We start from the raw sequence: 13,552 nt of genomic DNA on the forward strand, positions 1-13,552 counted from the left end.
CATGTCCACCATGTGGGACCCAGTGGCACCCTGGGGAAATGAAGATGGTGGGTTCTCTGTGCAGTGTGCCTGCCTGACTAAATGTTAGAAAAGGAAAAGAAAAAAGGATGTTTTGTGGTGACAGATGTTGCCCCAGTATGAATCTGCCCATGCTGGATGAGGACAATGCACCTGTTTCCTGCTGCTGCCGCCCCCCACCATCTGCAGCTGCTATGTCCTCTGGCAGTTGTTTGGGCCCCCCAAGATACAGGATGGTGGACTTGTGCCCCCAAATTCAGCCCTAGCAGAGCTACTGGGAGAAACAAAGAAGCAATGCCCATCCGCCCCCACCCCCAGTAGTATTATTGGGCAGTATCTAGGCTCCATGCCCAAAGAATTATCCAAGACACTTCTTACCTTGCAGTATCGTGAAATTTTTAATGAGCTGGCCGTGTTTGGAATCTACCAGCTTCATTTCTTCCATTATTATTGATAAATTGGCTACTTCAGTATCTAATCTTGCCCTCATCACATCCTGTTGCATCCTAAGAGCAGTAGCATCCAGGCGAATATTTGCTAATGAGCTGTTCATAAAAGTCAGCTCATCTGTATGTTTACTAAGAGTATCTGTGCATGTTGTCCTGACATCATTGAGATTGCTAGTTAGTGTCCGCAAGTGAAGGGCAGTGTAGCTAATATTACTAATGATGCTGACAATGTCTGTCTCAAAGATATGAAATCGGTCTTCTTGCTGGTTAAACTTGGCAGATGTTCTGTTTTCATATTCTTTATGGTGTTCTTGGAGATTCTTCAAATTTTGTTCATTAGCTTGTGCAGTAGTAGTGATGTTCTCCATCTGTCCACTGAATGAGCTAAGCTGACTGCTCATCTCCTCCAGTGTATCATTATTAGCTCTGGCCAAAACTGAGTTGTTGGCCGCTAATGCCTGCAAATTCTGCACTTTCTCTTTAAGCCACTCGGTCTCCTTCCGTGTTTGGGCAGCAACTTGCTGAAGGTTTTCAAAGTCATTTTTGATTCTTTGGATAGCTTGACTTGTATCATCCACAGATCTCTGCAAAGCACTGATAAGATCCCTTTGCTGAACTTGGGTCTGATTTAGGTTGTTTAGATTCATGATGACCACATTATGTGAATGCATTTGGCTTTGCAAACTTGTCTGAATGTTACTTGTGTCTTGCTGGAGATCGTTGATGTAGCCATTGTAGGCTTGCAGAGTTTTGTTGACACTGACGATCATGAAAGCATTGCTATCCAAAACACCTTTCATTTGGCTCTGCCGGTCATCTAACACACTACCAGTCTCTTGTAATTTCTCCAGTGTATCTTTGTTCTTCGCAGTTTTCTCTGAAATCTCATGAAGCTGCTGGCGGAGGGCCAGAATGTCAGCTTTGAAGCTTGAAAGTTCTGTGTTGGTGCTCATGGCTTTCTCTCCAGCTTGGTAATCTGAAAAAAAATAAAACAAGACACACACAGGGAAATTTAGGGGGAAATTTTCTTTACTGTTTTGCAGAAGAATTTCAGCTTAACAGAGTTTGTTGTGTTATAAAAACTAAGAACTCCTACACAAACCCGTCATTCAAGCGATGAGACATGCTAAAAAATCTTTTGGCGCAAGACCCGTTTTTAATTCCAGTGAACAAAATGACCATTATGTTGGCACTACTGTGTGAGGACACTTCTCCCCGTGCCCTCCTCTCCCCCCTCCTGGTGCACTCTATCTTTGGTACAAAGATCCTGGTTTGTATGAAGCCAGATTTCTCTGTTATGTCTGAACAAGTGAACTCCGGCTTAATGTCACTTAACAAACCAGGAAAGTAAACCAGAATGTAACCCTGCTAAGATTTTTCTCATTTGTTAACCAACATTAAGCCAGAGCTCCCAGATCTGATGTAATGGAAACTCTGGGTTAATACAAGACCTTTACATGAAGCTGGTGTGCAATGGGGGAAATACCTGTTCAAAAGTTTAGTGACTGGCAGTAAGAGCTTTAAGCTAAAACATGCTGGTATCTTAGGCCCCGCCCACTTTTGCCTCTGGCCCCACCCACCACTGGAATGCATTCCCCAAGAGCTTCTCCAAAACTGAATCTGGCCCTCAGACTGAAATAGGTTCTGCATCCCTGATCTAGACCAGTATTGTCTGTTCTGAGCAGCAGGAACTCTCCAAGGTCTCACAGAGGTCTTTCCAAGTCTTGCTCCTTAAAGATGCCAGAGACAGAGTGTGCTTCCCCTGAGCTATGGGCCTCCCATATATTATATTTCAATATATTTCAAAAAGTGAGGGGAACAGTCTAGGCCAGGTGTTCCCAACACGGCACCCATGGACATCTGCAACGCTCCCCCCCCCATTTTTAAATATATGTATGTGGATTTGTATGTATCCATAGCAATGAATACGTATGAAATTCCTATATATGAAAATACAACTTTCTAGCAATCATGCACAGCCTTGCTATTCTCTCCACCCAATCCCTTTCCTTGATATTTCTCTCCCTTCCCCATCCCCAGCCTTCTTCTTTCTCTCTCTTTCTAGCCTCTAGCCTTGCTCTTTCTCTCCCACTCACCCCTTTATTGTGCTATTTCCCTCAACTCCCAGGCTCAAGCCTCGCTGTTTCTCTGCTCCACCTCTTTACCTTGCTGTTTATCCCCCCTCCCAGCTGCTAGCCTCACTATTTCTCTCCCTCCACCTCTTTTGACTAGCTAGGCCCCCACGGCAGCCATTATGTAAGTAGCTACATCCTGCATTGGAGCCATTTTGTAGTGGTGCCTACAGCAGTTTCTCAAATTCCCAAATCTGCCCAAAGGTCCAAGAAGGTTGGGGACCCTGGTCTAAGCCCTGTTATCAAGCACAATTCAGTCAAAGTTAAACACTTGCAAATCCATTTGTTATCAGTGGGAGGGTTAAGCAAAGCTTTAATCTCCCAATGAAATCAGTGGGATTTAAAAGTGCTTAATGTTGGCTGTACTGACTCACAGTGAATAAAAGAATGGAACAGGGTGGAGCTAGCAGAGAGATTTTTTTTGCCAGCTTCCGGGCTGAAACCCTGCGTGTCCTGACATTCATTTATTTAGATTTCATTCCCACCCATTTCAGCTTATTTGCACAACAGCCTTGTAAAATAAAATAGGTTGATTGTGACTGACTTGCCTAACACTACCCAGAAAGCTTCAGGCCAAACAGAATTTGAATCAAAGTCTGAATCCAACACCATACAAAATATTACACTGGCTACATGCATATAGTTCTGTATACAATGTATGTAAGGGCAGGGCTACAACAGCTCAGAGTAACCTTTGGCTAGTAGCACATGGCACAAAATGGGTTTCTGGCAAGGGACAGGTGCAAAGCTTTTTTTTTCCCCTTCTGGGAATATATGCAACAGCCAGGTTTCTACTTGTGTGTGAAAACAACAACTCTGGAATAGGACTGAAGTATTAATTAACTGACAGGGACATCTGATCAATCAATAAACTAAACAGGCAATGATCAATGTATTCATTTTGTTTGAAAGCATATGAATTACCCAGTTTCTTCAGGTCACTCTCCACCTCTGTAAGTTTCTCGGTGTATCTTCGGTGTGAATTTTCCATGCCACCAGTAACATTGTCCATTTTTTCTACAACTGGAACAATAAAATCAGTATCTTAGCAATAATTCATGAGCTGACATAACTATACCATAAAACCTGGCATAAACCAATCAGAGGGTGCTTCCTGATGAAGGGTTCCTAGCACTAGTTACCAGAATGCATTGTGCAGCTGTTCTGTCTTTTCTTCCTTAACAGATTTTCTAAGGAAAAAGACAGAAGGTGTGGTGGGAAAACATTACCTGGACCCTCTGTAATTGTCTGGGAATGAGGCAGGGCAATGGTATCATAATAGCCTTGTCTGGAAGCACTCAGAAATAGTGACTTCCTCCACTGGAATCTGGTAGACACTATCCCTATATGCTGAGATTCCCAGGGAATAGACTAAAGGTGCATAATACAGCAACCTTGCTGAAGCTGAATAAGTCTGGGTCCGGTCAGTGCCTGAATGGGAGACTGCCTGTGGACCCCTAGCTATGCTGCAATAAATAATAATAATAATAATAACAACAATAATAATAATTCCTAAGGAAAGTGGAAACTGAAATACTAAATTAAACAATCTTAAATATATTGGTGTTTCATCATTCATTTATGTACACACACTCACGCAACACACACACACAGGCCTTTGATTAATACCATTTAATTAATGCTTATGGCACTTTACATGAAAAACATGTTTTTTCTACAACATGTCATGTCCACTCATAAAATGGTATTAATAAAAAGTATATAAAAGAGAACAGAAATACACAAAGGGAAGTTATGAATTTTAAAAAAACTAGCACCAATTCAGATCTCTGCAAGCAGCCTGGCATGCATGCAGAGCTCACAATACTTCCCCATTTGTTATAATGTTGGGGGAAATTGTACATAGACAATGGAAAGCACGTGCAGAATTGTCCCCAACACTACCATAAATAATGAAGCTCCTTGTAAGGTTTCCATATGTGTGAGGGAATCTCACATCTGATCTGAAGCATTTACACATTAAGTTTATGAGATTAGGATAGGAAAGGAAGATTTTGCAGGCACATAGGTAGATACATATCTTGAAGTTTATGGCGTAGTGTTATCTAGTAGTACGAAACTAGCATGGTGTTAGCTAGGCCATATTGTTCCACACACTAGTCTTATTGCAAGTGCAGAGATTTTACAGGAGGGATTCAAATGAATTTGAACATAAAAGAGTAGCACAAGAATGATGCTCAGGCATACAGTAGGCACACAGACTGGGTTAAGAAAGAAGGTGACAGTAAAGAGAACTGTGCAACTCAATAACTGTGAACTTGATAAGGTGGCTAATCCTAACTTTGAATAGAATTGAAGGTTTGAAGATATGTCAGCCAGATAGGAAAAGGTCACAGTGAGACAAGACCTTAAACCCATAATTCAACATGGAGAGTTAGGCATATTTATAGCTCACTGACTGCAATGTGCTTCAATGTGCCCAACTTTATGCGCAGCTGTGGTCTAAATCTCCAGAGCTTTTGCAAGAAGAATGGAAAAGAAAAAAGGGCAGATCTTGGCAACGTTGCGCAAACGAAGTAACAAGATTTGGCAGCAGGAAGGCACACTAGGAGAGGAATCAAATATAAAACAGAAGCAATATGCCTGGGAAACAGGAGGAAATTAAAACTGTAGGCTGTGAGATACATTTGGGAGTGGGTGTCTATACTGAAATAATTATGGTTGAAAGTTAAATCATCTTAACACATTTTACACTTCAAGCAGTGATGTGGGCTGGATATTTTTCTGTGGAATTTTTTTTAGTGCTTAATTTTTGCACAGAAAATTTTCAGTTTCATAAGTTTGTTAATAATAATGAATGGATGCCAATTGCAAATACAAAGCTAGGCAAGCTTGGCAGTTTCAAAATTGTAATTAATGTTTTTCAGGAGACTATCTCTAGCAAGTATGTGGGAGATATATGTCACTGAAATGTATATATGTTTCAGTGAAATGGAACTAATAAGTAGTGACAATGAAACTGAATGTGCCCCAACAACCATAGTGGAAGAGAGTTGAACTCTGCTGAAATAAATGAGTGGTTTTCAGCATATCATGCAGTTCTTTGGGTTGCTAAAATTAAGTAGTGCAGCCTTCCCACCTGGTGCCATCCAGATGTGTTAGACTACAACTCCTGGAATCCCCAGCCAGCCATGCTGACTGAAGGTTACTAGGAGTTGTAATCCAAAATATCTAGAGGACACCAGGTTGGGGAAGGCTGAATTAGTGTGTCAACAGTTTTCAGTACCTTTGATTCTTTCTTACATTTAAACAATGTAAAGGAACTGCATGCTAATGTCTTTACATGTTTACAGATATTCCAGTAACATGTCTACATAATAGGTTGGGGTTAAAGCACATTAAGTGTGCTTTAATTTTCATCCTCATATATTTCAGGTCAAATACCTGTGCTGTGTTGTGACAAAAAAATAATATGGGATACCTTTTTTAGCGTTGTTATTTACTTCTTTTAGTAAACATGCTAAATGAAAACACCCTCTAATGATTTTCTGATGCAAATGACTCTATGCAAATTGGCCTAATTTGCACTGGAAAATTTTACGGAAGACCCAAATCACTGACTACAGTGATTTAGGGCACAATCCTATGGCTCCTAGACAGTGGCTAGATGGCCATAGGATTATTCAGAGCCAGCACTCCAAGGTCGGTTCCCAGAAAACTGCCTCCCTGCCCCCGCATAAGAGGCATGGTTCATCCCTGGTTGCGCACTCATAAGCGTGGAGCGGAAAAAGGGGGGTGTTCCTGGGGGCGGGGAGGGGACAGTGGAAGCGTTGTTACAACATTTGCTATGTACCATCCGGCCTCCCCCCCGCTCGCACCGACCAGCTCCTGCTGGACAGCCGAAATCAGCCATCTCTCCCGTCGGTGCTCCACCTGCCCTGCACTGGATAATCGGTTGCCTCCGAGTTTGGAGGCGGCTGACTATCCCATTGGATTGCGCCCTGAAATGATTATAATTTAACCAAGACTTCAATTATACTTGCTTCTAATTATTTCTTTGTTTAGGAAAGTGAGAGGAACATTTACTTCCTGGCAAGGAAAAATTGGTATTTGGTAATAATACAGGTACGGAATAAACAGAAAATGAAGATCTTACGATGATCATATCTAGCCATACCATTGCTGTGAAATTATAAATATTATCTAAGAACAGTTCTACAAATGAGAGCAGCTGATAATCGAATTATTTCTGTAATAATAATTAATTAATGATAATAATCACAGAAAATGAAGATCTTACGATGATCATATCTAGCCATACCATTGCTGTGAAATTATAAATATTATCTAAGAACAGTTCTACAAATGAGAGCAGCTGATAATCGAATTATTTCTGTAATAATAATTAATTAATGATAATAATTAATGATAATGTGTGATTCCCCCGCCCCCCAGGCCAAACTGATATTTAGATTCCCTCAGAGAAACTGCACATTTTATTACAAAAAAATAAATAAATAGACTGAATGTTATTCTGTTCAGTGGAATCTTTAATATTTTAAAGTTGTTACCTATCACAAACATTTGGGATAGGGAAAACAACAGCTAAATATTGTTGCCAGTTTCATCCTCTCAATATTCCATTGCATCACAGCAGCCCAGCCAATTGCTATCAAAAGTTTCACCATCACAATATCCCTAAGAATATTAAAATACAGAGGTCTGGGTGTGAGTTTTCCTTCATCAGTGCAGAGGATTGAAGAAGATGAACTTCACCTCCCATGATAGATTTCAACAGGGTTTACCTGGATGAGGTTCCCAGTGGAATGCATGTTAAGACCTTCCATGCAGAGACTTGTTTTTCTCCCAAAGTCTGCATCCCTAAGCAGCACATTTACATGGAAGTCAGTTCCCTGGAAACCAACAGGCCATAAGGCTGGTTCCTAAATCATTGGTTGGGAATTCTGTGGTCTGTAGGGCACTGGGACTGCATGTGTCCAACTTATCATACGTATGACATAATGTGTAGCCTGGGACATATGCATGCACTCCTGTTTTTGGGGGGTTGCCACAATTTAATTCATATGGGCACAGATGACACACATGTTCTGATGCCCTCCCACAGGTATTCGGAACCTTCGGCCTACAGAGCATCCCTGGGTTCCTTGAGGTGGCAGGGACTCCAAGCCCCGCCCCCTGGAGGAATGCCTGCTGTTATCTTGGATCTGAGATTGGCGATAACAGCAAGGATGGACGACAGGGATTTGAGTGGTGCTGGGAAGCCTATCATATGTGCAGAATTTCTGCACCTTGTAGTTTCATAACTGCCACTAACTTACAAGTAAAGGTTTATAGGGCGGGGGGAAGTGTGTATTAATAAATCACTGAAATTAACAGTTCTAATCCTGACAGAGACATCAGTATAGTACGTTCTGTTATCACCCCCAGTTGAATTAATACATTCCTTTTATTTCTTTCCATTTTCTTGGATTTCTGTTCAACCGTCACCTGTTATTACAGATGTGGTACATACCTTTGTATCCCAGAATGGCTACTGTTATTGTCAGCAAGGCACATAATATATACAACAGTATGATGGAAAACTTCAGCGCCCAGTTACTTTTACACTTGGTGCACTGTGTTCCTTCTTGAATACCTGCAAAAGAAAATTAAGATCTTAGACCCAGCTGGGGGTTATTTCCAGGTGTGGTTCTTGCTGTGGACTGTTCTGAAAATGACCATTTGCAAATGTGCACACATGGCTAAAACTAAATAATGCCCACAGTGAATGCCATACCTTATGCAAATTTGAAGGTTTGATAGACATTAAACTTATAGGGGCTTGCAACTGGAAATAAATTTCAGATCCACATATACCTGCGATATGTACAGAACAACAACAACAACAAAAGTTGTAGTAAACTGCTTTGCAGTGCAATTTTATGCATAGTTACTTAGAAGTAAGAACCACTGTGTTTGATGGGACTTATTTCCTAGTAAGTGTGCTTACAATTGTAGCCTTAATTGATTGTCTTGCCCTTCCCCATGCTCTGGACAGGATGTTCATCTGGCAGGGAGGTTAAAAGCACAGCAGGTACATTAATTTCCTCATCTTTTTTTTTTATAGAATACAGACATACACATTGATAAACATACGGACACAGATGTGATAAATAATCTGAAACATGACATTGACATGCGGCTCAGCTCTTCCTCTCCCTCTTTCTTCTGTTGCTGCTGCTGCTGCTCCAGAGAGAGGGGGCGGGGGCAGAGAAGCGGCCATGTGGTGTTACAGAGAATCAGCTAACCAGCACTTTACATAACCAGTTTAGGCTGCGAAGATGGAAAATTAGTTTCCCCTGGGCTGGATTCTTAAAGATAGCACATCTGAACAAAACACAGTGAGTGTGCTTCCAAAGAAGGCACACCGCTCAAATTATGTATGTCTGTATGACGCTTCATTTCTCATCACTTGATCACTCAGCATTTGATTCTCTGCCACTTCCAGCTGTGGCACAGCCGCGAAGAGGAGTTTAGAAACTCTTACTTCCATTTTTTATTAAGTGCAGCTTGCCATATTGTCCAAACCTGGACAAACTGTGGTTAATCTTAACTATGAGTAGTGGAAATAAGCTAACTTCAAAACATTGTTTATAAACCTCGCTTGTTTTCACTAACCATAGCTAAGATTAACCACAGGTTTGGACAACACACTAAACTGTGGTTAATCTAAAATGGAAGCAGAATCTTCCTAGCTTTCAGTGGCAGAGGAGAGGGGAGGGGGAAAATACATGAGTCTAGGGGAGACTAGGCTTGTTTTCATAATGCTAAACCATAGTTTAGCATTTTGTCCAAATGCAGCCAATGAAATTTTAGCATGGCACAAAGTTGCTATGTTCACTTACATCACAGGTACACAAACACTTAAGGATTTTTTAAAACTCTTATTAAAATGGAATATCCCACTCCAGAACCCTCTGGATTGTCTACAAGTCCTATTAAAATAAATGGAATTTAAGCATGCACAACTGGGACAGGATTTCAGTACATGAAGGTTTTTGTTATAGGAAAACAAGCTTGCAGTGAATCATCTCATTCTTGATAGCTTTCTGACAACTCATTAGTAGATTATTTATTAAAACTTCTTAAGACTAGTATTCCATACACTGCTCTATGAAGAGGTCATAAGTCATGCAGAACTGAGATTAGTCTGCATCGGAATTCCATTTGTTATTATTGTTCCATGGTTTGCGCACTCCGTTCTGCAATCTGAGCACATGGCTTTAATGCTGAGTTGCTCCCAGACTTTTGTCACTGGTTGGGCATACCAGAGAGTCGGAGTCACTTCCGGATGTTGCACATTTCTCATTGCTGACTTAAACAACATTTAATAAATATCAGATGGGACACAATGAGTCTCCTTTCACTTGACACACTTTTCTGTTTCCTAGCTTATTATAATAGGAGCTCTGTTTTTTTTTGGTCACTGTTGGGAAGACATCTGGCTAAACAGAATGGAGCTCAGTACAAAGGGATCCAGCTGGTACACATGTTTTGGGGACCCCCTTTCTCCAGGAGCCAAGATGGTCACAAAAAAACAAGTTAGAAACACATCCTCCTGTTACTAGCCTTTGTAGTGTTTGTTTTTGTAGTATTACATTCCAGCAATCAGGGACTTTGTTCTCATGTGGGGGTCTCTCCATCTGCAGAATATATATATATATATACACACACACACACACACACACACACACACACTGCAGATAAACAGTTTTACTACTGAAGTGTGAAAAAACCATTTTTACCCTTTTCAGTAAGGAGGAAGATGCTTTTCAAAGAGGCAGGCTCACCAATATATTTAATTTCATCTCAAGGGTCATCATGTTGAATCTGTGAGCCTTGCTCTACTGTCTTAAGTAAAACCAGAAAATCCTATCTTTAAAATAAAGCAAAGTTGAAAGATAATGACCTAAAGATTGTCTTGAAACTAGACCTGCCTTGTCATCAAAGCAAGGTCCGAATCTAAATTTAAATCTGGCCCATCGATTATCATTCTAGAAAAATAAAAGTTTGGGGGAACACAATGATCTTCATTCACTTAAGATAAGGTTTTAGTTTGACTTTTCTGGAAAACAATTACTGTTAGGGGTGAAAAGGAAGGGATTTGGGGAGATGTTTACTCCCTCCTTAGTTTGCTTTCAACCATATCCTTGGTGTACAACTTTCTGCTTCAAGAGGTGTTTTATTTTTATCCTGAGGTTATGATGTCATTTTTATCTTAACAAGAATTTCCTTCCAATAACTCTTTTTGAAACTTACTGGGTGACTTTGGGCCAGTTATCCTCTGTCAGAGCTTTCTATATGAGACTGCTAATCAACTGTTAATCCGCTGTATCTACTTTCAGTTTTGTTGCACAACTATCCATGCACTCCATGAGGAGCATTTTCTCTCTTCCTTTTCTGCTACATAGCCTCTAGGTGGCACTATGGTATAGCGGAATACCACAAATACACAAGAGGAAATCCCATTTTCTTTTGCATTCACAATTAAATGCCACATTTTCTCTGCTCTAAAAAAACTCGCCGAAAGTCTGGTTAGACATAGAAGTGAAAGTGGAGGGTCACGATGTCATCTGAAGAACCCATAAACAACCCAGAGTAGGGAATGACAAGCAAGCACATGATAAATGCCTCATGTAGAAAAACCCTCAGCCTAACCTACTTTGCATGGTTGTTGTGAAGATAAAATTAAGAGGAAGAGAAACCACTTGGAGGAACAGTGGGATAAAAATTATTAATACATAAGTAGGCCATTTAATTAAAAAAATATATTGGCTTGCATTCCAACATACAATTACTTGAAGTTAGGCAGAATGAGGTAGTAGAAGACGGCAGGTGGCAAATTACATTTTTGTATGCTCCCCTGTGTAAAATGTGACTGTTTCCTCGTAAGAAGAAAACTAGCACTGTAGGGTGGGGGGGAGTGCTGGTCTGGGAGGACAGCAAGGGCAGCCCTCCCCTTGGAGGGAGGAGCTGTTCAAAGACATTACCCCTGCCTACCCCAAGGGAGGGCCTTCAGTATCACACTATCCCAAAGAGTAAATGAATTAGAATGACCTTTGGGAGTCCTGGAAAATGGGACTTTGTGGTAAAAAAAAAAAATCCTCGTTTTCATGTGGCTTGCATTAGGGATGGTGCAAAGTCTCCTCATTTCAAGTCAGGTCAACCCCCTCTGAGTTGGGCCTCATTTGAAATGGGATTCACATCCCACCAGCCAGTCCCTTCTTCCTCAAGCAAGAAGAAGAAGGAGAAGAAGAAGAAGAGGAAGAAGAAGCAGGAGCAACCAACAGCGAGGACAAGGTAATATGAGGCGAAGGGCTCACCTTGACACAGGAACCTTTCCTTAGCTGGAAATGCAAAGCCTTGCAAAGCCTTTCCTTAGCTGGAAATGATGCATGGGATATCATTTCCTGTCAAGGATCATGGAGCTTGTACTCCACTATCTGTTACCCACTCTTTATTCCCCAGCTAGGAAGCTGTCCATAATTTGAATATACAAAGTTATACTGAATCTTCTTATAAAATGTTAAATATCCAATCAATTGATATAAACTACTACTGCTGCAATATTCTAAACAGCAGACCTTGTTGGCACGGCTACATCCTTGTCAAGAATTCCTACCTATTTTAGGGGGGGGGGGGGGTTAGCAGGAAGGTTTGAAAAGCCCGGTTGTTTTTCCTGGTGATCCCTGGCAGGGTTGGCATCCAAATTACTAGTTTGGACAAGATATTAACCTATTGTTTCATAGTATCAATGCATGAGAATGGTTTGGGGTTATGAGATGATATATATTAGGATAAAAAAAAAAAGGTAAAGGTGTCCCCAACCAGTCATGTCCGACTCTAGGGGGTGGTGCTCATCTCCATTTCTAAGCTGAAGAGCCAGTGCTGTCTGAAGACGCTTCCGTGGTCATGTGGCCGGCATGACTGAACACCGAGGTGCACAGAACGCTGTTACCTTTCCCGCCGAAGCGGTACCTATTTATCTACTTGCGATTTCTTGCTTTCGAACTGCTAGGTTGGCAGAAGCTGGGACTGAAGACGGGAGCTCACTCCATCACGCAGCACTCGGGTCTCGAACTGCTGTCCTGCCGACCTTCCGGTCTGCAGTTCAGCGTCTTAACCACTAAGCCACCATGGCTGCCATATATTAGGATGCACCCCTATAATTCCCACATATATTCCTATAATTTCTATACCTTTCGAAGCATTAATTCTATAAGACATCAAAGCAGTTACCCGATCTCTCCTTTATGGATTTTATAAATTAAAACAAATAAAACCAGGGCACGTCAGTCTCCTAAAATAATGGCTAGTGTTCAACACCAGCCTTTATTTTAAGAGACTGATGTGCCTTGAAAATAGATAGAAGTTCAGTAAAAGCTGGAATTTCTAGCATAATAGCAGGAAAGCATTTAGCTTTCATTTGTACAGTGGCTGTGATCCGACTTGGTCAATAAAGAGTGTACAAAGGACATCGTGCGTTCACAAAGGACATTGTGCGTTCACCCAAGTGCGTTCACTTGGGTTTTCCTTCTTGATCATTCAATGCACAAACCATTTTAAAAACTTAACGACAACCATTTTTGAAACTTAAAAAATAGTGCTGTGAGCATCGTGTGTGTGTGTGTGTGTGTGTGTGTGTGTAAGCTGCTGAAACGCTCTTCATGCTGGACATCCAAGATTGTGTCCCAGAGAAAGTGCTTCCATGAGTTAGTTCTAAGATCCTAAGTGACTTCAGGTGTTAATTTTTGAAGAAATTGTCTCCCTGTTGTCTCTCAGACAAAATGAGAACCCATTCAAACTCCCTCCATGTTGAAGCTTTTCATGCTAGTTCTGGAATTTGATGTAGCAGGAAGCTTTCAAATAAGATAATCTCATCCACGTGAAATCTGAGGTAATGCTGTCATATGAAAAGAACTTGAAGATATG

The 13,552-nt window shown here is 41.0% G+C and overlaps 1 protein-coding gene across 1 annotated transcript in view; it reads right to left on the reverse strand.

Annotated features, from left to right (window-relative positions):
- Nucleotides 1–13,552, reverse strand: part of COLEC12 (collectin subfamily member 12) — a 143,392-nt gene that overhangs the window by 25,650 nt on the left and 104,190 nt on the right. Inside the window, exons 3-5 of the mRNA XM_084849749.1 lie at nt 8,094–8,216; nt 3,524–3,622; nt 397–1,443 (exon numbers count right to left, since the gene is read on the reverse strand). Of these exons, the coding sequence (XP_084705875.1) occupies nt 397–1,443; nt 3,524–3,622; nt 8,094–8,216 (1,269 nt within the window). The remainder of the gene's footprint in view (nt 1–396; nt 1,444–3,523; nt 3,623–8,093; nt 8,217–13,552) is intronic.

This window comes from Heloderma suspectum, chromosome 4 (assembly GCF_057233095.1).
Source record: "Heloderma suspectum isolate Gila_16-S chromosome 4, 16-S_ref, whole genome shotgun sequence".
In the NCBI taxonomy this organism is placed as follows: Eukaryota; Metazoa; Chordata; class Lepidosauria; order Squamata; family Helodermatidae; genus Heloderma; species Heloderma suspectum.